Source organism: Epinephelus fuscoguttatus, linkage group LG17 (genome assembly GCF_011397635.1).
Source record: "Epinephelus fuscoguttatus linkage group LG17, E.fuscoguttatus.final_Chr_v1".
Classification (NCBI taxonomy): domain Eukaryota; kingdom Metazoa; phylum Chordata; class Actinopteri; order Perciformes; family Serranidae; genus Epinephelus; species Epinephelus fuscoguttatus.
This window is the reverse complement of record NC_064768.1, coordinates 21,725,779-21,752,788: the sequence shown is the minus strand read 5'-3', so window position 1 is coordinate 21,752,788 and position 27,010 is coordinate 21,725,779. Positions and strand designations below refer to the sequence as shown.

The following is a 27,010-nucleotide window of genomic DNA, read 5'->3' as shown; positions in this document are numbered from 1 at the left end:
CCCAAAATGTATTGATAGAAAAAAGAAAAAGAAAAAAACTGCTATGCTACAAAAGGCAACCACGCAACGAAAAAAATCACTAGCAAATGTCATCATAATCATGAATAAACACATCAAGTTTTCAGTTTTCTCAGTGAAGCTGCAAATCATTAATCAAAGCTTTCAAAGTCTTAATTCATATTGACTCGACCTAAGGATAATTAACTGTAACATGCTAAGAGAAAAGGCAGTAATATTTACAGCACACCTAGGACTGTGGTTTTTGCCCATACCACAAGGGGGAGTGCTTACATCTGATGTAGCCTTAATGGAGTTTGCCCTGAGGACTCAACTGATACTTTATTGGCAGATCCCTCACAAAAAACTTCACATATGCCTTCATTACTGTCTTAACTATCATCAAGTAATCTCTACGACTAAAAGTACAAGACAGCCTTCTGTAATGCACTGTAGTTTGTGTATGTATTTGTACTGAGTGGGTATCAGTCAGGCAGAATTCCAAAGCATAAAATCCAAAGACTTCCACAAAAGAGAGGCAGTTCTCACTTACTTAATTTCCCGCTGGAATTAATAAAGTACTTATAAAGATAGACGAGAGATCATGAAACTTTTCTGATGTTTCATTCCTAAACACATGCCAAAAAAAGTCAAAACAGTCCAAAACATTTCCAGACAAATTAGCGAAAAGATTTTCTTTCTTGGAACTAAAATAAACTGAACAGTTTCCAAGTGTCTTTTAAAGTGTCTGCACTCCAACTCAAAAGTAATGACTTGCTATCCTTTCACTAATTGAAGAACCGACTGCACTGAAACCTCCTCTCTAAATACACATTGTAAACGGTGACCTCTACAAGGCATTAATTGATTTTTTTTTCAAATTCATCTGGCAAAAATAGAAGAGCTTTTCAAGCATTAAAAAAAAGTTCAGTTTATTGGAAATTGACTGCTGTGCAGGTCGAATTTATTAGAAGTTCTGAACACTTAATATTGTAGGGCCTTGTGATTGAGTACATGAATGTGCCTGTGTGTTAATTCTGTATGTCTCCAGAAATCCTCTGCTGTGTGTGTGTGTTTGTGTGTGTGATTGGTGTAGGGCTTTTGAAATAAATTGTGTCAGATGAAAACCAAAAAGATGCGTGCACAAGCACCAAGCAAGAAGAGACAGATAGTGAAAATTTATGATGGCGGAACATGGATAAATTTGAGGTGTTAAGTGGATGAAAACCAAAATGAAAGAGGGTGATGAGTTCTATTTAAAGAATAAAAGCAATAAACTTCGCTATGTTTGTGCTGGGAATAATTTATCCCTCTATGTATTTCTATGTGGCTAGCCCTGTGTCTGCGACTGAGAATGTATGCCAAGGTATGTGTACTGTACAGTATAAAAATGTGCTTATGTGCGTGTCAGTGTGTGTGAAGTCATCATCAGTCATCATAGAGCTGCTACTGAATCTCAGGAGAGATGAGTAATTCGTAGCATCTGTCCAGGGATATTCTGCTGCACTTGTAGCATACACAAATGTTAATTAAACAGAAAATTTGCCACCTCTCATGCGGATGTCCAAAAGTTGTTGATGGTACATGTGGTCAGCTGAGGCAAAAAAAATCCCTAAATGCATGATATATTGACTAAGATGGGTGAGTTCTGGCAGTGCCGAAAGTGCCTACATGTCCCAGAATGCACTGTGCACATGCCATTTCATTTTGTAGCTAATTAGCAATACGAGCTAAGAGAACAAGGAAATTCTGTTTTGGTAAGCAGCATCTAGAGCATGCCCATGCGACTACTTGGAGGCAGAACCTAGAAATCCAAGCTTAAACAGCCTGTAGTTCTTCCTTGCCTTCAAATATGTCACTGTTGGGTAAAATGATGGCGCTGAATGCAGGAAGAACAACTGATTTTGCAGCTGCGAACTCCACTCTCTCGGCCTATACAGCACGCACTGAGGAAGCTACTGTTTTAATTGTCTACATTTATCATCAACGCCGTTGGGACATCCACAATAAAAGGGGGGGAATTTCCCTTTAACTCTGACATGCCCCAAAATCCTCAGGAGGGACAATACTCTGAATGATCTATTAATACACGTACATTTGAGACAGGTGCCTCCCTTTAGCAGCCAGACTGCTAACAGTCTCTGTTGTTAATCAGAGAGCTGTCCTGCTAATGATTTTTTCTACACATTTTAGACACCTGGATCATTACCATAAAAGTCCAACTCTGAGAAGACTGACAGCCTCTACAGTGACAAAATCATGTCAGTCAAATCACTGACATGTTCCACCAGCCACGACGTCGTTGTGACGGCTGGTATTGTTTTCACATTGTGAGTCTGTGTGTATGTCATCATGGCAAAATGTGTCCAGGTGACTACAGCGTCAAAACTGCACAGGATGCAGCCATGCAACTTCATAGGTGTGTCCTTGAGATCAAAATGAAGGTCCAGTTCGAAGGTGGGTGTGGTCCAAGCAAGGCAGCTGGAAGTCATGATGTAAGAAGGAAGGAAGGCAGAAGCAATTGCCCACCTACCACTTTACCACCCTGGCCCACATCCAGTTTCAGTCAGAGTGATGGCATTGTAAGATGGACTCTACTTGCTATTATTTATGGCCCTCAAGTTTGTTTCTATCTTAAGAGGAATGGGAGAGAAAAGGCAAAGACAAGAGGAGAGGGGTGGCAGAAACAAAGGAGGTGAGATGATTGAGGAGGGGGACGGAGTGATATATTGCGAAGAGACAGGATGAGGAGGCAGAGGGAGGGGACATGGAAGCAAGAGGACAAGGAAGGAGGGAGAAATTGGAGTGAACACAGCAGGAGGAAAAAAGGCAGAGGCAAAGAAATAGTGCCCCTAATGGTGTAATCAGTATAAAGCTGTGCCTTAATTCCATCTTACAGACTAACACTGTGCAGGATCTGTTTGCACAGGGAAAGCTGTTGCCATAATTAACATATTCATTTAATGTATACAGTAAATTCTGCAATGACATCAGCCTAATAAACTGGATATGCACATAAAAACGCTACAATCCTGTGTAACACAAACACACACACACACACACACTGGCTGCAATGTTGTACACCTTTACAGTTGTAGGCCTTGAGTTGCTGCTGGTACACATAAGTCTCCCTTTATCTATCTATCTTTCCATCTCTTCCCTTCTCCTCTTGAATATCCCCTCTGCATTTCCCCCTAATCTCTCTGTCTTCCTCCGTCTCTAACTTCTTGCGCACACCCTCCTCCTTCATTACTTCTGTCCTCACTCTTTACCTTAATCTTCTCCTCTTTCTTTGTCTTCCTCCCTTTTCTGACTCTGTGTTTGTCTTTCTCTCCTCCCAGCCTCCCTCCCTTTACGTCTACCTTTTTTCTCCCTCTTTATTCATAACTCTCCCTTCTCCTCTCTCACTCCGAAGTGTTTTACTAGCTGCTATCCTCTCTAATAATGTGTGTAGAGCATATAAAACTTTTATTATGGGATATAAAATACGGCCGTCGTGAAGATTGTCAAGAGTAGAGGGAGCTGGAACGTGATTGGAGCAGCAGATGAGATGAACGGGTTGACCCAAGGACATAAGCAGGGGTAGGAAAGAGTAAACTGTCATCCTGTGAAAGGTCTTTAAAGCTCCATTCGATAATTGCAGCATAGTGCTCTGGGTTGTAACACGGTCAACCCACTGATGCATTTACTAACACTGTGATTTATTACACCGGAGCGTTTTTGTTCACTTTGAAATTTTACAAGCTGAGCTTAAAAAGCCAATATGTGAACATGAATCTGGTGTATGTAAGTGCTGAAGCTCTGAAGGCTTGTTTCACACTGTTAATATTTGTAAACCCTTGCGTTAAATAGGTATATTGAAGTGTGAAATTAGCTTTAACCCCTTAATAACACACAAGGTGAGAGAGCTCAATTTTCTGAAGTCAACTATATTCCAGGCTGGGTCTTTATCTCATCTGTAATTCATGCAGTCTAATTAAATTTGGGATTTCCATAGACTTTCCCCAGGCTTAGATGGTAAAGTTGATTCATTCCATCATATTTCTCACTCCATGGAACTGGCTCACTGTGACTACTGAAATGGTCTGTAACTCCCAGCTCCCAACAAATCAAATATACTTTTTCCACAATATTATGTTTTCACAGTGGGATCCACAGAACGTGTGCAGGAATTTAACTGCAGTATGCACCGTTTAGCTTGCGCCGTATGCTAATCTGCCAGACCGGAGGAATGATAATTAGTGGTCAAAACCACCCCGTGGATGTATTAAAAAATAGCAGAGTCTATAAAATACTCTAAAGTACTGGGTTCCTGATCCTGTACAACCTTTAGGAGTATATGTAGGTCTCCTATGTGTGGATAGGAGTTTTTCGCTGCAAATAAACTTTTGTATGATGATACACCTGAGTTTCAGCTCACTTTCAGGGATTCATTTTTGTCTCTATATTAAAAGTGTTTTTGAGGTTTATAGCTCCCTTCATGTCGCTCTTCTAATTAGTTTGAAAGAAAAACTAAATGAAGGGGATCACAAATATGCAGAAACTTCCTACACGACGTCTGGGACAACTTTTTATATTAATCTCACAGGCCTAAAGTTGGTTTAGTAAATAGTTGTTCAAAGTGCAGCCTGTGGGCCAATGGCGGCCCCTTCTAAACATTTTGTACGGCCCCTGAACGTGACATGAAATGCATGCTTTGCATTATAATCATCGGTGGTCCATTTTAATCCTTTCACTTTCAATAGCTTACATTTCATATACCACGCAGCTACTGCATCAGAATGTGCCCCCCTCACAAGCGTCTGTCAGAGTAGGAAGTACAACCGGTAGAAAGCTAGTGACTGCATGGCCACTCGTAAGAGGTGGGAGTAAGTCACATGTCTGCAAGTCACAAGCAAGTCTTAAGTCTTATCCTCAAGCAAGTCCATAGTTACTGTGGTGAAAATAAAGAAAGTTAAGTCAAGCTCCTGCTATCAGTCAAGCAAGACATGTCAAGTCATTGCAGAGGTCAAGCGAGTCATAAGTCAAGTCATATGAAATTCTGATGACTCAATAAGTTAATAAATTGGTTAAAAGACTCATTCACATACCTTTCTGCATGGGCTTTGTAGTGATGTAGAAATTGGATGTTGTGGTTCTTGTGTCACTGATTTTTGAGCTACAGACCTTGCAGGCTGCAGTTTTCTTCATACTACCTTCACTGACAACATAATCCTTGAATCCAAATCTTTGGATCTTTGATCAAAATTTTGGACTTGTCTCTTACCGCCAACCTTAACCCTAACCCCCTTTTGGACTCACAGTAGAAATCACCCAATCATGTTTAAAAGACAAAATGTAGCTTCTCAATATCTTGAATGCAAATATTTAATTAAAAGGTCAAATCTTTGAGTCACCTGTCTCAAGTCTAAATCAAGTCTCATGTCACGAATACCCAGTGAAAATCAAGTCTTTTATCAATGTTAGTCAGAGAGTTCAAGTATCTCAGGGTCTTGTTCACGAGTGAGGGTAGAATGGAGTGTGAGATGGATCAGTGATTTGGTGCGACTTCTGCAGTGATGCGGGCGCTGCGCCGGACCATCATGATGAAAAGGGAGCTGAGCCAGAATGTGAAGCTTTCTATTTACTGGTCAATCTACGTCCCAACCCTCACCTATGGTCAAGAGCTCTGGGTAATGACCGAAAGAATGAGATCGTGGATATCGCAGCAGGGCTCAGCATCAGAGATAGGGTAAGAGGCTCGGACATCTGGAGGGAGCTCGGAGTAGAGCCGCTGCTCCTTCGCGTCGAAAGGGGTCAGTTGAGGTAGTTCGGGCATCTGATCAGGATGCCTCCTGGGCGTCTCCCGCTGGAGGTATTTCAGGCACATCCCACTGGTAGGAGGCCCCGGGGCAGACCCAGAACATGCTGGAGGGATTACATATCTCATCTGGCCTGGGAACACTTCGGGGTCCCCCAGGAGGAGCTGGAAAGTGTTGCTGGGGAGAGGGACATCTGGGGTGCTTTGCTTGGCCTGCTGCCCCCATGACCCAGCCTCGGATAAGCGGATGAAAATGGACTGACTCAAGTCAAGCCATGTGACTTGAGTCCCCCACAGTTGCAACTAGTGGCATCTTGCGAGTCTCACTGGAATTAAATTCTGCCATCAGTGCTAATGCTGTAAGCTAAACCTTTATTTCTGGTGGACAACTCTGCAGTTTACTATGAAACTGAGATGAGTGTATTTTTCCTGTTCAGCCCTCAATCATATGCTGGCTCCCTAGACTGGCACTCAGTCATCAAAACTCTGAACACCCCTGGTCTAGTATAATCTACAGTGTAATGAAAGCATGGCTGGTGCAGACACATCATCCGTTTGCATGCACCTCTACATGTCTGTGCTCAACTTACCGAATGCAGTTTTTGGTATAAACCACATGCGTTGCAGACATAGCCTCCATTAGCATTCTTCCTCCACAACGATGTCTTGGTGGTCAGACAGTTCGCACAGAACACCCCGCTGCCTCTGCGCCGCTATGGATGGAGAGAGACAGACAACATTAGAGTGTGAAGCAAAAATATAGATGGGTAAGAAGTATGCAAAGTCATAGAGAGAAAAGAAAGAGGGGGGTGGGAGACGGAAAATGTTGACTTAAGTTTTCATACCTTTTTAATATTCACACCATTCAAGTAAGGTTAGGAGAGAGAGAGAAAACAGATTGGCTTGGTGGCAGAGAGATGATGTGCTCTCATTTATCATGCCTAATGGGAAATCCTATTGAGAACATTGTTCTCCTCTGCACTGATTTCCTCTTCATAGAACAAGGTTAATAAAAACAACAAAATATACTTCAATGAAAAGAAAATGATCTAGCGGCGCTGAATACTGTGTGTGTGCGTTTTAAATACGTGAGTATGCGTTTCTGGGAGAGATCTTGGGCTCTTGAAAGAGAGATAGAGCGGTAATTTCGTCAAGTACTACTCCACAGATGTGCAGGGGATGAGTTATGCTTTCACCTTCTAGCATAAAGTGTTTCAGTGTTTATCTGAACTGCAGGAGGTACTTTACAGGCAAGTGTTTGACTTTTACTGTTTTAGTGTACACACACACACACACACACACACACACACACACACCTCTGCAGTTCACGGAGCAGTGGTGCATAGAAAAATAGTGTGTGCAAGGAAGGGCTGGGGGTGGGGTGGGGTGAAAAGGCCAATTGTCGTGGCAACGTGCTCCATCACAGTAATGAGCCAATCACAACGTTTCTCCATCCCATTAAGTCTCTGGCCCCATTCACCACCTTTATGACCCTGAGAAGACAGCATACCTCATCTTTCTCCTCCTCCATGACTCTGTCTGTTTTCTCTCTCTATCTGCCTGTCTATCCAACCATTTCTTCCTCTCCCCGCTTTCATTTTTTATCTCTGCATTCCTGACCATCCATTCATTTTCTCATCTCCTCTTAATTTCAGTTTACTTTAGTTTTAGATTTTTCCCAGTGTTTTTGTCTTCACTGACCTCTGTGTTCTCTGCATCTCTGTGTGTTTGTAACGTCCTCATGGCTGTATGTGCCTGTGGGTACAGCTTACTAAAATCCACCTCCTGTGTGTCTGCCACATTTCTCTCTCACTCTCCCTCTCCTGTATTCTCACTGTTAACCCAATCTGTTTCTCCCCTCTCCCTCCATCATGGACTTTGCATCCACTGGGACCATCTCCTTTCAGCGCTGGCTTCTTGTTGTTTTATGTTCATGACAGCGCTGAGAGCTTAGCATATTTTTTTTTTTTTCCGGGCTCAGAGCACCCAGTGCTAGAAGTTAAAAACATTTCAACTTTTCACAAAAGAGGCGCTGCACTTCAATCAGGCTTTCTGTAGTCTCAGAGCTACAGATGGAGCCACTACCAGCACTTCCACCGAGCATCTGTTTTGTGCTGCCAGCTAAAAGCAGAAGAGCCCAGTGGGCACAGCACTGTTCGGTTTATTTTTGCAATCTAATGTACTGCAAGGATCACAGCACAATTAACAGCTTTACGTTTCACTGGGAACACGCACCACACACAGATATGCAAATATATGACCTGAGAAATATGCTTTTGAAGAACATTATTGGTATATCTGCTAGGAATTAATCAGTACTCCAACTGAGAAAAGATGCTGTTCAAATTATGAATGGGCAGATATAATCTAATGTTTCTATGATCAGTATTATCCTGATAATCATCAAAATATGATTGTCTTAAAAGGTCACTACAACATACTGAAATTCTTTCACCTTACATTTGAAAAAAACAGAGGTCTTAGCTCAAAGCCACCCATTATGTGTATTGTATAAAACTGAGTTGCACTTGACATAGTTCTCTGAATATTTTTGGGTCTTCTCTCATTTGTGCTGCTGGTCTGCAGCTGATAATACAGCAGCAGTTGTGGCACGGCTAGGTGCATTAGCCTCACCCTCTGCACTTTGGCTGGTGGTTTCTGAGGTTGATGGTTCGTCAGAGTTTTTTGGCTCACAAGAATGTCCGTACACTTGGAATAATAATAAAGCTGATTGGTCAATATCTTTCAATAGAGCATATATGTTGGCTGACTAATTTACCTTGATGTTACTGATAAATGCTGCACAGTGTTTTAATGTTAGCTAGCTCATGGGAAACAGTTAGCCTATTATTAATGTTGTGTACTATATATCATTTTTTTTATGAACAGGCTGATTTATCTTTGCTAAATATGAGTTCGATTCATGTTATGTGTATTTTAAGTCTTTTAAAAAAAACAAACAAAAAAAACCCAATTCAAATTAAATCATCGAACCACAATCAAAGTATTATGATTGTTTTTTTTCCCCTTAAGCAATGACATCATATATCATCCCATCTCTAGTTCAAATGCTAATCTTACATAGTGGTATTGAATAATTCACCCCACTTTTAAATGCAAACGTCATATTGAATATCAGCAGCCAGAATCCAAATTTCATCTTCTGCATTGTTGCACACACACAGGGAAGTTAGGTCCCTTTAAAAGAGATTCATCAAAAATAAATTATATGATCATCAAAATAGCAACAGATCAGTAAGTGATTAAACATCTGTACAACACGGTGTTAAAGGATCAGACGTCACATTTTGCTGCCAATGAAAAGTGGTTTAATAGCTTTTTTGTTTCCTTGTGTAATTTAAGCTTATAAACACACATTTACGGTGACATCCCTCATACTGCCTAGATCAGGCTAGAAAATCAAACTTTTACATTGTTCACAATGGAACACCATGGATGTGTTTATTGATACTGGAAAAACCTTTTCTCTCAGTCTCAACATGTGTGCAATAAAACTTCCTGTTTCCAATAATGTTGCATGTAATAAACACCTGAGCTAATATTATAGTCTTTATGGTACATGTGTTTTCGACCATCTGACATCAGACAGCAGAACACTTACATGACAGAATCCTGTGTGTGTGTGTGTGTGTGTGTGTGTGTGTGTGTGTGTGTGTGTGTGCCTATGTGTGTGTGTTGCACACACCATACGGTCACCACATGTAGAGAGACGGAGCCAGGTGATTGATTGATGTACGCTTCCTGTGTCTCTGTGTATGCGTGTGTGTGTATGTGTGTCTAGTGTTGCAAGCCAAACAGTGCATCTGTCATCAGAATTCAGTTTCCCTCCGAGCACCCAAATCACTCACATATGGCCCCACAGCTGCCCCTCATCGCAACACACACACACACACACACCCTTATACACATACACACACACACACACACACCTGAAAATTTTTGCTTCCACTGGCTAATGAAGGAATGCAAGATTTGGATGAGAGGCCGCAATCCAAGAAGTGTATGTGTGTGTGTTGGGGGGTATCTTGGCTACTCGAAAACCGCTGTACAAGGATAGCACTGTGTGTGTGTGTGTGTGTGTGTGTGTGTGTGTGTGTGTGTGTGTGTGTGTGTGTATGAGAGAGAGGTTCAAGTGTCAATTACACAGGAAAGTACAGAAATAGCCCCCACCACCTTCCAAAATGCACACGTGCACACACGCAAGATCTGGCTCATGATCTTTAACTTCCTTTTCAATCATCAGCTGGTTGGCTTGACATGTGTGGAAATGTGCGATTCACATGCACACACACATGTAAACACATACACACACAGCCATCCCTCGGTGGCTTCCAAGTTATGTTGGTGTGCTGGGCGTATTAGTATGTATCTACAGGAAGTGTGAATGTCAGTGCATGTTTTTCTGATTGATTACTGATACCTGGCCTCTCCCATTCACCTCAGCCTGCAGAGGAGGGCTGCAGGTAATTAGAGCTCAGGGCTTTAATGACATCTATTTATCTGCGGCCTATGATACAGTTCAATTAACACCACCAACAACGCCCTCTGACACACACACAAGCGCACACACACAAACAAAAATACATTCATTAGTGAGGAAATTAAAGTCTTTATCAGCTTCCTCCTCATCAAGCCGACAAATAAACTTTAAAACTGATGTTCAGATACAAAGTTAAGTAGGAAGAGTAGTTAAGTAACCAATCACTGCTCTATTATTCTCGGGCCTTATTCTGAGAGGTGTCCAGCGCTGTGTCTTAAATCAGACACTTCTGTTCTTACATTTGCTATTTTGAGTGCATAAGTGCGTTCACACTGAGAGGCGTGACAAAATACAGCAAAGGTACTGCAAACATTAACACAAATGCTAATGTTAGCTTGCAGCTACCCAACATTGGTGCTACATGTGCTGTGAGGTAAGCTATACAATCTATGAGTGTAAGGGCGCATTCACACTGGCGCTATTTGGTCAGCTTTAAACGAACCCTGGTCCACTTCCATGGATAGTTCGGTTTGTTTGGAGTGGTGTGAACGCTAATTCGAACTCTATTGCAGACCAAACGAGCGAACCCTGGTCCGCTTGGAAACTTCTCTCGGCAAGTGAACCCTGGTGCAGTTCGCTTACAGTGGGAAATGCAAACAGACTACCCAGCAAACCAAAGACAGGAAGTGATGTAGAGTGCATTGCATTTTGGTGTTTGGTGATTTTTGTGGTGACCAAGCCACAAGTTTTTCTTTTTTTCCGTACTGCCCCCAAACAAGCAGCTGTTGTATCTGCTTTAAAATGCATGTTAAACTGTCATCTTCACTGTAGAAGATTGCAGCATTAGATTTTTGGTCAGCTGCTTGACAAGTTTTAAATATCCCCTAAATGTGGCAGCTATCACTGACTCAGTAGAACAGCTGATAGCTGATAGAACCAGCCAGTATCAGCCACACACATTCACAGATAGAGAAATGTGCTGTGTGAAATGTTCATGTTTAATACAATGCATGAATACGTTTGGAAGAAGTCAAGTGAACAAACAAGCAGATGTCGCAAACATATATTTTGACAAATGACAATCATTTGTCAAATGCTGGTGATGATACTCCGCCTGGTTGCAATTTGCCAAGCAGAAAGAGAAAAGCAGTCAATTCTTGCTTTCAACATTTCTGGTAAATGCTCAATGGCCTTGTCAAAATATATGCACTATGCAAGTAGGAACATAGTGTATGCAGCGTAGTACATGTCAGTGTATCCCAACTGAGACACAGCACAGGTGTCCATTTTTGATTCTTATTAACAGCACACTCACGTGGAATGCTATCATTCCCGTGTACTCAAATTCATAGATAAAAAAGACATCAGACAGTTCAATCTCCTGATGAAAAGATCAGAATAACCAGTGGGGTGTACATTAAAATAAAAAACTGACAAGTTGACAATATTGGCAGATTTCATCAGTCTCATAAAGCTCATGAAACGACCACAGAAATTAAGAGTACAATCTACTCAGTGGCAGGCTGCACATAAAACAACATTTATTGGTTTAATAACTTTCACAATCAGCGTGCTCAGTCTCTCATGCACAAACTGCTCTAACAGGGAGCCGTTTCGCCCTTGTGACGGTAGATTTAATGCAATAATGCATGAAAGAGCCGACATGACCTGACTGCTGTTTGTTTGGGAAAATAAGCACTTTGAAAGCAGGCTACATTTTATATTACATGTATGTATTCCTCCCTTTCATGTCCAGCTTTAATACTCCCATTTTCATTTTGTTTTTTGACTTTTATGGGTTTTCGCTGTTACGCCAACTTTCCACTAAATGGGATAAAGTGCTATCCTTTAAATTCAAACAGAAGTTATGAGCTGCTTCCCGGCGACTTTGTTTCGTGACTCCACTCATAAAAAGTACTAATAAATTATAACTTCATTCTACAGAATGTGATTTTTATTCAACATCAAAACAGATGGTGAAACCACACAGTGGCTGAACCCTTCAGCTGTGGCTTTGAGTCCACTCTGAGATTCTCCTGAAGCCATAAATTTACAGATGTTATACAAACTGTTTACACTGCATGGTCTCTTAGATCTTAATGGAAGAGCTGGCCGAAACAGATAAGCATCCACTGGTTTAGGTTCGGTAGGTCCCTTAAATTTATTCTAGCTTCCATCTGCAACCAATGTGCTGTGGCATCCATAAACTCTGGTGGCGGGGCTTTACTTAAAGTCATGTGGCGAGGCAGACTGCTGCTATTCAAAATGCTTTCATTTATTTTAAAAATAAAACTGATGTTAATTCTTAGCACCCCGCCTTATCAAATATCTTCTCGTTAAGGGCGTACCAGGTAAGACAGCAGGCTGGTAATTTGTTTTCATCCCAACATTTGTGTGCTTTTGACAAGTGGGTTCACATTTTTCTGATAATGCAAATCGCATTATGCAACAAAACACGCTGATTTTTCATTATGCTCACTGAGTATGGTGAAAGCAAATTAAACTCTTAAAAAATTCAGATATAAAGGTGCTGCTATCTTTGAGGTCATGTGGAAAAATAGAGAGATACACACAGAGAGGGAACTGGAGAGTGAAAAAGAGGATAAAGGAATAGATCGAGGCGCCCTGAGGTCTAAAATAAATTCAAAAAGAGGGCTTTTCTAAACAAAGTCTTTCAAAATGAAATTACATTTAATTCACTTAAAGAGTAAGTCAGCCACGCTTTTATCGCACACACACAGACACACACTTACATTGACACACACACTGACTTGCATTAAATCAGCGATTATTTAATCAAGCTAGAAGACTAGCTGGAGGAATTAACTAAATTCCATACTGCCAAATCCAATATCCTATACACTGGATCAGTCTCTAGTGTGCACACACACACACACACACACACACACACACACACACACAGATGTAAAAAAAAGAAAAAAAAAAAGAAAAAGAAATAGACGCGTGCACAGGGGTAGCTTCAGATAAAGATTCACCGAATTAATCGTCCCAACACACACACACACACACACACATACACACACACACTGAGAAGCATCTGGAACCAATCTAACAAAGACCCCCCCATAGGTGCTACCAACCATCAACTGTTTGTGTGTGTGTGTGTGTGTGTGTGTGTGTGTGTGTGTGTGTGTGTGTGTTACACATGTAGCTTTAGGAGTCCCTCTGTGTGGTTTACTCTCAGACTACTGTGTGCATTTAAATTGCCTCTCCTAATAGAATAATTGGGTTTGAGTTGAATGAATTTAAGTTGAATGGACTCTGAATTTATTCCACTGGTTTATTCTTATTCAACAAAGAGAAAACAAACAAACAAACAAACAAACAAACAAAAAAAAACCCCACTTGGAATAATAATAATGTACGGCACAGCTTGAGAAGCAGAGATACAAATGGCACTGCAACAGTTAAACGGGCCAGTTACAGACTGTTAAAGTCAGCAGGAATGAGGAAGATTCACTACAAACAATCTGTGATTGGGGGGAAAAAAATTAATTAAGAACTGAACCTCTCTGGTTTATTTTAAGCAGAGAACAGCTCTGTTTTTCAGTCGGAAAAATGGACGCGGTCCAACTGCAACGTGCAATGGAGGCTACATTTCCTGCTGATTATCTACTCAGATGACATTATCAGTGAGGCGGGGAGAAAATAGTTCAGGAGCAAACTTCCAAAAAATTCCCTGCCTTTGGTAACTCTCTGAAGGGGTGCAACCAACGACTAATTATCCCTTCAGGAATCAACAGACATTTAAAAAAGGATGATGATAACATACTGTAGAAAAAGACACCAGGCTGTGGTGTGGTTTGAATCTGCATCTGTTAGCCAGCTAGAATACAAGAGGGTTTACAAAACGCACAAGTAGAAATTCATAAAAAGAGCCTGTGGTGACATTCTACTTTCTAAATTTGAATAAAACCAAATCCTGTAAAAAAAACAAAAAACACAGGACCAAACAGATAATACTATTTCTAAACAGTTACCATTAACCCTTAAAGGCCCAGTTTAGGGCATGGCTCGAAGGATAAAATTAAATATCACAATATTTTTGACCAAGTAACTTAATATCTGCGATGATATTGGGGATGAATTTACAAAATGAAAATTTTGACAAATAATCATCAGTAATCTGCATGTAATATCTAAATGGGTAAAGCCAAATGACAGAACAGCTAGAAGAGTCTGGTAAGTTTAGAAAATAAAATCACTACAATAAACAAAATCTACAGCCACATTTCCACCAAGCAGTATGGTATGGCTCGGTATGCTTTCTTCCCGTTTCCATTGCGAAAAGTTGTGGCTGGTGCCAATGGAACTGTTTGTACCATCCATATTTTTGGTCCCCCCTCTGTTGGGGTACCCAGCACACAGATCTGGTACTAAAAGGTGGAGCTGTGAACACTGCAGTCTGTTGATTGGTCAATAGAGGACGGTCACTCTGCTCAGGGCTGAGTTGTGGCTGGTTTTGAGGCTCATGGAACCACTGTTCATACTGTGGAGAGTTTTATTAGTAAACTGTAACTATAAAATGAAGTTATGTTTTGCTGCCTCTTGCAGCAGCTGGAGTCTGAGAAAAAAAAAATTAATTCACTGGGCCGACTGCCGGTGACTTTTAAGGTGGAACGTTAACTTGTAATGTTACTCAATGCATGAGTTGACGACGTCAATCAATCAACACACCTTAAATTTCACCATGGACAACTTTGACCATCACTTTAGTTTCTACATGACATACACTTTTACTAATGAGTGGATATTGAAGCATTTATAACACTAAACCCCTGTGCTTGCCTCAGAAGGACCAAATGTGCAAACCCACTATTTTTAAGTATGCCATGGAGAGAGACTCTCACTGCAGCCTGTTTTATTGTATTCTGAAAATGGTGGCGTGCAGCCTCGTTCTGTGGATCTTAAACGAAATGTAGACTTCCATCTGTGTCACCGATGATGAGGAAATACAGTGAGTGACAACAAGGCCGCCCACATTTAAGGGTACTGTTTGCAGTGGAAATGGTAGGGTTTAGGTAGCATGTGTGAAGAGTTAGTGAGTGAGTCCTTGTAAACTGATTCTGCCGTGTTGTTCTACAGTAGCCCTGAATAGACAAACCAAACACTCCAGGCAGGGTCAGTCATGTATATGCATCGGCAACTGTAATTAGCAGCCCCTCTGCAACGGGCCGAACCATGTCAGAAATACAGTTTTTAACATGAAACTAGTTTTAATCACAAGGTCCATTTGTTTTGGAGATGATGAGCTTCTGCTCCCTGTAAAAACCTCCTCAACTATGAAAGCTGATGGAATCCTAACCAGGAGTTCACATTTGGCACACATGCAATCCTCTCTGCTAGATGCCATTAAATACTTCACACTGCTCCTTTAAGGTTTAAATTTGAGCACAGACAGTCACACTATAATCCAATCATACATACAAAAACCTGCTGTGTTCCTAAGCATGCAGAGCCCTATCACTGTATTCTCAGGGATAAAGTTGACTGTCACTATCAGCAGCCAAGTTCTGTGGCTGAATATCAACACTATATCAAAATGTCATATGGATTTCTGTGGCAGTGGAACTGTAACACAACCAGTAACAAATAACAAATGAGAAAAACTTGACAGACACTTGGCAGACAAGAAACTGTTGCTTGACGGAAAAATGGCCAGTCTGTGTCCTAACACAGCACCTACTGCCTGCTCACACTGAGCATGACCTTCAGCTCAGTGTGCGACTGCTCCCAGCTCCCCTCAAACACAGCCTGCAGCTCTCCTCTAACAGTCTGCTCCGGCAGCCCTCACACTCTCAGCACAACCATATCAGTGCGGCACATTCGGCAGTATCTCCCCTCTTTAGAGGCCGCGGTGACAGAACTTCAGGAAAATCAAATTTCAGGACAAAAAAGCTCGGTGATGATATAAGACTGTTCAAAATCCGAGGCCGGTGGTTAGAGGCAATCGTCAACTAGTCTCACTGAATACAATCTGTCCTCAGACATTAGCTGTACAGAGTGAGCAGCAGCAGACTAGCAGAGCAGCTGGGAGGTTCTTGAGCTGCGTTAAGATGCTGGACTTGTAGTCATCTACTGCAGCGTATTACTCTGCATAAATACACTACATATAGAATGATGATGCAATATTGTGTTTGAGGCAAAGCCCATAAGTGACCCTGAAAAGTTATTTTCAAACACTGATGGCTCCCTGGGTACATTACCAAGTAGATCAGGATAAACTTAAATGATCATCCTTATTAACACCTGTCACCTCACTATATGAAAACATAAATAACTCATAAATCACCTGCTGAGGCAAGCCTTATGAGCCACATCCTTACCAGGGAGTCAGTTTCTCCTCTGCCAAAATAATCAGGTGTAATGACTCCTTCATCCCTCCTGCCTTAGGCCTCTGCGCGATGGTATAAGCAGGAGGAAAGTGATGATCGCTTGTCATTGATTGGTGCTGATGGCCGTGGAGACTGTGATAATGATGACGACGGTAATTTGTCTTACGATGCTGGCCTGAAACTCCGTCTCAGCACCTTGTATTGGTGAGTGTCAGTTGTTATGCCTCTTAGTCTTTTATGCAAGCTGCTTTTAATAGCTGCTGCGAAACCAACTGCCCACTGGGACCAAATAAAGTCAAAACTGAAACTTGATAAGTATGTTATGTCCTTGGTTGTGATAACGGCAACGAGGATATTTGAAAAATACAGATGCGACTGCTCCATAGACATAAAAAAACAACGATAGTCTCTGCACAGCAGGGGGGCCGGATAGCAGAAGACACACAACCCAGATCCTTTGTTGTAATAACATACTACAACACACACACAAACACACACATGCACAATCAACTTTGTGAGTGAAACAGAAAGTGTCAGCTTTAAAAACGGCCTTGTCATTCTGGGTGTGTGTTTACCTATATGTGTGTGTGTGTGTGTGTGTGTGTGTGTGGAGTGACTAAAGAGACCAAGAGTGTCAGCTGAGTGTCTAAAGAACAGCAGTAAAAACCACTGAAACAAGATGACATCACTGTGACACACACACGTCTCTACTTGGCACAAAAGGAGAGTGAGATCAATCTCTCTCATACACACACACACACACACACACACACACACACACACACACACACACACACACAGACAGATGTGGGCCACACACTGTGGCCCACTTCCCTCCTTCCAACCTCCTTTTCATTCTTTCACCCTCTCTTCCGGCCCTTTTTCCTCCCACTACCATGCTCTTTTCATCCCTGCTCTTAGTTCATACAGTAGTTGCTACCTTTTGTTGCAGAGCAGCGGGAGTCTCCACGTCTGTGCAGAAAATGTGCACGACTCTGTACACAAACACAGACCGGGCCGCACTTAGGTAAAATCCTATTTTCATTGATTTAATTTTGATAAACGATCACGGTTGCATCGACTTCACAGTTATGTGTTCTGGGTAAAAGCCTGATAACCAGTGAACTGTGAGAGAGAGAGAGAGAGAGAGAGACACAGAGGGGCACATTAGCAAACGCAGAAAAAAGGAAATCGTTCCACGTTGATCTAATTTTGATAAACAGCCTCGATGCATGCAGACTCTGAGTCCATGGACCTGGAGACCACAGTTGTGTACGTCTAAGTGTGCGCGCTTGTTGGTCTGTACTGCAGTAATGTGTATTTATGTGTCTCTGTTTTCTGTGTCTGTGTGTGTGTGTGTGTGTGTGTGTGTGTGTGTGTGGACTACTGATATTCAGTTTCGTGTGTTTGTGTTTATCAAGCAACTGATTCCATAAAGCTAAGACTTATCATTTTGATAAGATATCACAAGATATACGGTGTGTGTGCATTTTCTTCTTCCTGTAGTAGAAGTCTTCCTGATTCAACCTTGGATTTCTTTTTTTCAGTGCAGTGATAGAGCACACAATAAACTGAGGGGAATGAGAAACAGAGGGCAAAGCCTTTGAGCTGCTTGATTTTCTTTCTAAAGTTCATATAATTAACCTGAAACACAAACCAAACTGAATTATTTTGTATCCAAGCCATTTGTGCTTACACCTTCTGCACCATGTGGGTGTCACTATGTGAAACGGACAACAAACTGAAAGAGCTGAGGATTACTGATCTACAGCAGTGGTTCAGCACCCTGTGAGACAAACCTGAGGGGTCAGAGATGATAAATAAATAAATAAAAAATAAAAATCTGTCACAAAAAATGATGTTTCATTTCCTGACAATTCACTATTTTGTGTTTTTTTCCTGTGAAACTGTCACTTTATTCACATAGCACAAAACTAGACAGATGATAAGTGACAAATATCATATTCCTCTGCCTACTCAAATGCCTTGTAGCACTTCTAATGGCCTAACTGTACATGAAGGAAAACAACAACCAGAACTGAGATCTCTAATGCAGCTGTCAATCATGTCAGTCACTGCTTGTGAATGACAGTCAAACTGTGAAACGAGGCAGTGCTGGTCAAATATGAATCAAGATTCTGTTTCTGCATTGCCCATTTCTCACCTAAAATGTTTGTAGGAACATATTTTAGTGTACCGTTTAGCTGTAAAATGAGGTAATGTACTCATTTTGGCTCAAGGCGGCATGGTGGTGCAGTGGTTAGCATTGTTGCCTCACAGCAAGAGGGTTCCTGATTCGAACCTGGGGTAGGGAAGCCCTTCTGTGTGGAGTTTGCATGTTCTCCCTGTGTTAGCGTGGGTTTTCTCTGGGTACTCCAGCTTCCTCCCACAGTCCAAAGACATGCAGGTTAGCTGCTGACTCTAAATTGTCCGTAGGTGTGAATCTGAGTGTGAATGGTTGTCTGTCTCTATGTGTCACCCCTATGATAGTCTGGTGACCTGTACAGGGTGTACCTCACCTCTCGCCCAATGTCAGCTAGGATAGGCTCTAGTCACCCTGCAACCCCGAACAGGATAAGTGTCTCTGGAAAATGAATGAAGGAATGAATGTTTTCAAAATGGCCGCCAGGTCACAAATATTCTCATTTTACAGCTAATAAAATATATTATTATCTGTCTCATGCCCCTCTTTCAGAATATAGTGACAGCTTTAGTAAATATGACACTAATTTATTTTCATGAAAGTTACCAACTGTAGCTTTAACTTCTCACAAGTCATGTCAAACTAAGGTCTACACCTGTGATGAGGGGTCACCAGCAGACATTGCTTCATTTTAATCAGTGATCTTGTGTGTGTGTGATATTCAACATAGAATTAAAAGGAATTAAGCTGAATTCCCATTACAAGTAAATGCAAAAAAAAGGTTTGTTTGTTTCCACTATCACTGAAAATGTGTATGTTTTTATTTTATGTTGTTCTCAAAATACATTTTCTTTATTAAAAAAACCCTACATGTGTGTTTCCTTGGTTAGAAGCCATTTCCCTTATCTAAAATTATATTTCCTTCCTTCCTTCGAAAACTTTTTTTATATTTGTGTCTGGAGAGCAGTGACCCAATTCACACTGACCACCAAAGTACCATGTCAGTGTGTGTGTATGTGTGTGCATGTAAAAGGAAATGTATATGACTGTTCAAGTGAGTGTGCGAGTGAGACAGCGTGAGTGAGGCAATGAGCATGTGTGTGTCATCATGAGAAGGCCCCGTAGGTTGACATTAACACACTTTGCTGCAACATGAACGCAGGCTTGCACACACATACACACACACACACACGCACACACACACACACACACACACACACACACACACACACACACACAACTTGCACATAATCTGGTGTGGAAACCAGGACACTGAAATCTTAACTCACCCCACTGCCCAGAGGAGAAGAGAGAGTGAGAGGGAGAGAGTGGGACGGAAACGTTTTAAGAGTAGAGGGAGCCAGGGAGAGTTATTATCATGTGCATCCTTAATACCTGCAGTCTTATCCACTGGTATTAAGTGTCTTATTAACTGTCTTAGACTCCATTTTATTGTTTATCTGAGAATAGTTCTGTGGGCTGATTCCCACACAACACAGACCCACATGGCCCATTCAGGTATGACTGAACTCGACACTGCCAGAATCCTGAGCCAAAGTGCCAACCTAAAACACTAAACTGTGCCATTTAATTAGGAAAAAGAGGGCTTTGTAATGGGAATTTATGAATGGTTGAAGACTGTGTGTTTTCTTTCATCTCTTATCCATTCACCTTTAACTGATGTATTCTGACTTTACAGATAAGATATCCAGATGCAATTTTCGATAAAATAAAGGGTACATTTACAGACGGAAGGGTGGCTACTTTGATTCCTAGTAGTAGGAATACTCCAACAATGGCTCCAAATTTCATGTATGTATGTCACAGCCATGAGTACATTTAACAAAAGTATATTTGCACAACAGCGGTCGTGCTGCTAGAGCCACAGCTCTGAGGCTCCATAGCTAAAAGCGAGGTTTGTCATTAATAATTAAAATCCTGCTCCCACTTGCATTACTGTAATAACAAGATAATGACTGTGAGGTTTATGTGAATACATATATTTAAAAAACAATTTAAAGCGGGGTGCATAATTGCCTGAAGGCTCATAATACAGCAGGGCTTCCTATCAGGGAAGGCTATATATTTAGTGGGAATTGTAGACATTTCTGCACTTCCTATTATTGAAATATCCTTTTCAAATAATAGAGTATCAGTAATTGAACTTGCAAATGACAAGGTTTCGGTGTCTTTGCTGTGCGTGCAGAGGTATTTGGACATCACTGATGTTTGAATAAGGACAATTATTATTATACATATCTTCCCTTTTTTGCTCTTGAAATCATTCTAGGAAGCAGTTATGATTTGGTAATTACTGTACTTGAGCCATTTTACTCTGGCGACACTTGGGAAACCAACCTGTGCTCCTCAGAGAGGTAAGTAAGACATGCACATATAAAAGTAAGACATTTAACTTCACATGCAGTAAGCTGTCCCGTCAGGCAATAAACCGTGGCTGGTAAACATCAGAAACGACACAAAAACACATTTCTCTCTGTTAACACTGACATGAAAACAACCTGTTTTCTAATTTCCTAAATTTCCATTTTAGATTCACGGTAACAGCTGTCTTGTTCAACGTTTGTTATTGTTTTGATTTAAACAAGTAAGGATGTGCACTGACAGACACACACACGCAACAGCAATACATCTTAATTGCTAAACGACCTTGGACAGGAGAGATTTCTCGACTTGAGGAGAGACAAATGGAGAAAAGGAGTGAGAAAGACTGATGGAAAGATAAGGAACATGTAAAAAAAAAAGAGAGAAGGAAATAAGAGTGAGTAAGAGAAGGAGGAGTGTAATTCCAACCAAACTGCATAATGGATGGCACTTTAGAGTATTACACCTCTAAATGACCTCACACACACACACGCACGCGCACACACACACACACACACACACACACACACACACACACACAGCTTTGCCAAATGACTTTATCTCCCCAATTAGCCCTAGTGGGAAAGAGTAAGGAGGGAAGAAGTGGAGGAGGAGGAAGCCTGGGTGGAGAAGAGATGAGAGGAATGGGAAAGAATGGTGAATCTACAAGTAGACAAGGGAATTTTTTTAATTCACAACATCACTGCCATTTTTAATATTTAAAATTCCGCAGGGTTCCTGAATGATGCTCTTCCTAATTGCTTTTAATTTATGTCCCTACAAAGCAGAGTGAATTATTGTCTGTACTTTTACATCCACAAATCACTTTGTCTGCCTGTCACCCGACTTGGCTGCTTGTCCACCTATTCACCCACCCGGCGACCTGCCTGTCTGTTTCTCTGTGTGCTGTCAATACGAGTATTGACAAGTGAAGTAAACACTGCATTTATTTATTTATTTTTTTAAATTTAAAAACAGAGGGACAGAGAATGAGAGACTGGGAGAGGAATGGTTGGAGGGTTTACAATTTCGGTGAAGTGGAACATTTTCAGAGTCTTTCCCAGCCTCAGTCTGATGGTAAATCGTGTGTTGTTTTCCTGCTGTATGTGAGCGTGAGTGTGTGTGTGTGTGTGTGCGCATGTGTTTCACTGTCAGAGGTCATGGTAGTGGGAAATGAGCAACACTGAGTGGGCACTGAGGTCAAGGTGAACACTGAGCAGAGGAAGACACGGTGACACGCATACCACACAAACACACACACAATACACACACAGCAGGACGTACACACAATGCTGGACAGTATAAATGCACACAGCCTTTACAGCACAGGTCTACACACACACATGCCCAAACAGACTCACACGTGCACAGAATGATACATGTACAGAAATGAGAGGTGAGCAGCAGAATAAAAATTAATTTATAATGTTATTTAGCTGCCTTAAAAACCTTATCACAAAGATTCTTTACAACAACCCTGGTAAACTTGTGTCCGAATAAATATGAGGAATAAACAGCAGGTATTAATTGTTCAAAAAGCAATATTTATAACAGTGGTTTGCCAAAAAACATTCAAACTGCTCAGCCATCAAAGCAAGAGCACTAACTTTATACTCATACCTATTGAACCAAGAGAAAATGGTGTAAATGGTATACAAATAAAGCAAAGACACATAAAAACCATGCTCCAAAGCCCAATGAGCAGTTCAGCAACTTCAAAGTGCACCATCAAATTGAAGCCAAAAGGACAAATGATAAGGCTAGCCAGCTCATTAAGGCCCACTCATCAAAATGCAGAGGCCATATTGGACTCCTAGCAAAACAAATTAACAATACTTCCACCGCATAATGAGAGCAGAAACCAGCTTTTGCTTAAACGCAAGTGTATAAAGATGAGTTGAGTCTTAAAAGAAGATGATGAATTTAGTCTGCGAATCTCCTCAGGGGCGGTTATAGCAGTATTCTGACTTTGAAATGGGAAGGAGCATGGTAAAAACATGACTGCGTCTTCAACCTGTCAATTTAAATATCTCCCACAGCATCTGCGTCTGTGCTCTGATGGCTTCATCTCCATGTGCCCGCCCAGTTTTTCCTCCGCATTCACTCGGTAGTGGAAGCAATTCACATCAAGAGCACTTCTGCCTGTGATAAAGAGTGCCTGAAATTAATGCAACACTGTGACCTTTAACCATCATTACTGCGGAAGTGACAGCACCGTGGCGTTTCGTTATGCAAGCCTCAATATGACTGCACGCAACCGTCAGCAACCCTTCAGAATATTGCAGAGTGCTGTTGACTGTGTGCTGACATTGTCCCTGAGCAGTGTCAATGATGAGAAGTCGGTTTGCTGAGTAGGTGCTGCTTTGTATGATCCACCAGGTTTATATGTGTGTGTGTGTGTGTGTGTGTGTGTGTGTGTGTGTGTGTGTGTCTGTATCTGTGCATGCATTGTTAGGTAGAGATGTGTGTATGCAGTGCTCAGGGTAAGGTTATATTATTATTTATGGGGAGGGACTTCGAGCTGGTGACACGACTACACTTGTTACTAGGAAAGAGAAGGAGAAACAGACACAGCCTCGCTATATGTATATACAGACACACAATATGCATGTCTAAGTGTTTACAATGCTCGCACATGATAAGCTGGTCATTCAAATTGGCTTCATATTCTCAACTCAAATAAAACTTCGCCCGCCGGCTTGCTTGTTGCTCTGAATTCTTGCAGTGCAGTTGTGACCAAAGAATGAGCAGAAAGAACTGTTTGAAAGCTTGCCAGGGTTATGTGTCAGGATTACAACAAAAGGGAGTGCATTTATTCATGTTTTGAAAAGAAATATGGCAGCTTGAGTAGGACTGCAACTACCAATTATTTCCTCATATTTCCCCTGTACTAGCTGTGACAGGGGACTGATATTGTTTTCACCTTATGAGTCAGTGAGTGTGTGTCATAATGGCAAGATGTGGTCCTGGAGATACCTATTGTACTGTAGCTGGAACTACCACAGAGGTGAGTTTGCCTGGTGTTGATAGGTCTGTGGACAGAATTTGTCACCACAATAATGTACAAGTGTGTAGTTAAGATCAAAATGAAGGCCTAGTTCAAAGGTGGGTGTGGTTTGAGCAAAGGCACCAGAGGTAGGCTGTTTGAATGTCAGTGAGTCATGCAATTTTAAGTTGAATTTATAAAGAAAAGCACAGACTGGAACAAAACCGTATCAAAACATCCGTTCACAATCTCTCACCCAACTCATGCAGTATAATCCTGTGTGAGAGTTGTATATTTTATAGTTTTGCTGTTGTTAAACGTAGTCCCTTATCAATCAGTAAATCGTTATATATGCCCTGATCCTTGATGGCATGTGAGAAAAAGATGGCTTTCTTAGCAAATTCAGTGTAACTTTTGTGGGTGAAGTATTCCTACTAGTCCCAGATCGCTGTATCCTGGCTGTTGTGATCCCATCGCAAGAAGTTCTCCAGTGTTAACCTTGTTCATCATCTTAGTTCAACATGCTAACGTGCTAAAATGTGCTAATTAGCATTGAAGCAAGGCACAGTCCAGTCTGACTGGAATGTCATTAGTTTTTATTTATTTATTTATTTGTTTATTTATTTTTTTTTTTTACAGGATTTTGACCTGATAAAAAGTGAGACAATCACCAAAGTTGCTAGGATTTGTCATATTTGAACCATAGACTGAAAATAAAGATGGATCCCCCCAAAAGTGAGGCAAAAACATCTCCATTGCCCCCTGGTGGCTGGCTGCAGTATGGGTCACAGACCCCGCCCCCTCGAATCGAAGAACTCGTCATATACATTTTTTCCCTAAGATGTTTTCTGTCATTTTAGGTAGGTCTTATCACCTTGATGCATGTTCAAATGTTCATTTTTTCTGTTAAGTTTGGTTTTGATTAGTTATTTGATACTATAAAAAGGGAGTTTGATTGACAGCTAGGTGTGCCAATCATTCTGGGCGTGATCAGTGGCTCGCGACTGGTTGGATGGCAGGAACTCTATACCCCGGAGACCGCTACTATGCAGACTCTGGCCCCAAATGATGTCACCAAGGCAAGATAGCAGCGCCCATATCCAGAATACTTCGGCTTCGTTTTTGTGCAGTGGGTACAGTGATTGATTTAAACTGTGTGTGCCAAAACACTCAGTAGATGTGTAGATATTTCACAGAATAAGTGAAACTCTGACCAGCTGGTGGCGCTGCAGGAAAAGTCAGGTGTCAATAAGGTCATGAGGATTCATCCTCTTGGCACCAAGAATGTCTGTAGCAAATTTCACTGCAATCCATCCAATAGTTGTCAAAATATTTCAGTCAGGACCACAGTGGTGGACCAACAGCCTGATATTTTGAAAATCGGCCATCACTATATCCCAGTCCTCGGGCAATTTCTTCAAATTGCTTGTTTTGTCTGAAAAACAATTTGGTGGTTTGAGAAGATTTGGATATTTTCATTCTTTTTTACACAGTGAAGAACTTGCCATATGTATGCAGGTTGAGTGAGGGTGTAGCATGCAAATGTTCTCTTGTGTATGTGTCGTAGGCATCTGTTCATGTGTTTCTAAATATCTTTAATGTATCACTGAGTGCAACTCTCTGTCACTCTGTGTGCACTTCTTGCGTGTCACCACTAAGGCTCTGGCGAAGCTAAGTGGTGCGACCAGCCCGGGGCCTGTTTGACATTTTCCACCTTGACAGGCCCTCAGGGTGGAGTTAGAGCCTAACACATCAATATCTCAAATACTCTACCCCCTTCTCCAGCCCTCCCTCCCTTCATCCCTCTGTCTTTCTCAAAGTCCTTATGCTGCAGTGGGGCCCCACACACAGACACACAAACACACACTCAAAGACTCACTCACACACACATACACACATTCGAGGTGTTGATGGCCATGCTCTAGCTGTCAAGAGGAACCGAACAGATCAGCTACCCTACGAGTGTGTGCGTGCGTGTGTGAGTGTGTGTCTGTAATCAATGTCTCATCTTTGTTCCATTTGCTCCAGACAGCCCCACGTATGATAACCCTCATGTTATCAGAGAGAGAGAAACGGTTGCTTAGGGAATATCACCTGACGCCCTATTTGTTGAGAGTTTTCATATTGTGCTTCACACAGCCCTGGAACCACTGAGGGAACAGGATAAACACCAAAAGGTGTCCTATCTCACTTCAGAAACATAGCTGTCACTTTATCTGAGGCCTTAATTGGACCTTAAAAAAAGTGTCTTATCACACATGGCACACAGCCCCTGCCAAACAGTTAGATCTATCAACAGGTTTAAAACCTGGCCTGGAATCACGGTCTGCTGTGACACCTCCGCAGGCAGTGTGCTAAAGCTAGAGTCCAGGCCAGATATGGAGGCCAGAGCTAAATTTAGGACTATTGCTCTATTCTACTTATTGTATCTCCATAAGCTGCAGTTTTTGGCAATGACGGAATTGTCACTGAACCCATAGCTCCTCATTTCTAATGGGTTTAAATGCCTTTAAATTCAGATTTTATGACTTGCTAAAGTAAATGAGTCCATTTATGTGCTGTGATACTTTAGGAGGTTTTTAAAATTTCCTCTGATAGGCCATGACTAAACTGTATGGGTGTCTCTGAATACTACAGTTTGGCATATTTTTATTGAAGCATTTAAGCAAATTAAATCAACTGTAAAATGTCATACATTCAGACGATATAAAATGACTGTAACTGCTACAATACATTGTACCATTAGGTAGGAGTGCTTAATGGCTGCGGTGATGTGCTGGTAATTAATGCTGGCTTTAAATGGTTTCAAATGTCGGAATAAAATTGTGACAGTTTTGCTAGAGCT

At 41.4% G+C, this 27,010-nt stretch overlaps 1 protein-coding gene across 4 annotated transcripts in view; it reads right to left on the bottom strand.

Annotated features, from left to right (window-relative positions):
- Nucleotides 1-27,010, bottom strand: part of trps1 (trichorhinophalangeal syndrome I) — a 149,105-nt gene that overhangs the window by 7,528 nt on the left and 114,567 nt on the right. For all 4 annotated transcript variants that reach the window (XM_049602435.1, XM_049602438.1, XM_049602436.1 and 1 more), the window contains exon 10: nucleotides 6,388-6,510. In XM_049602435.1, coding sequence (XP_049458392.1) covers nucleotides 6,388-6,510 — 123 coding nt within the window. The remainder of the gene's footprint in view (nucleotides 1-6,387; nucleotides 6,511-27,010) is intronic.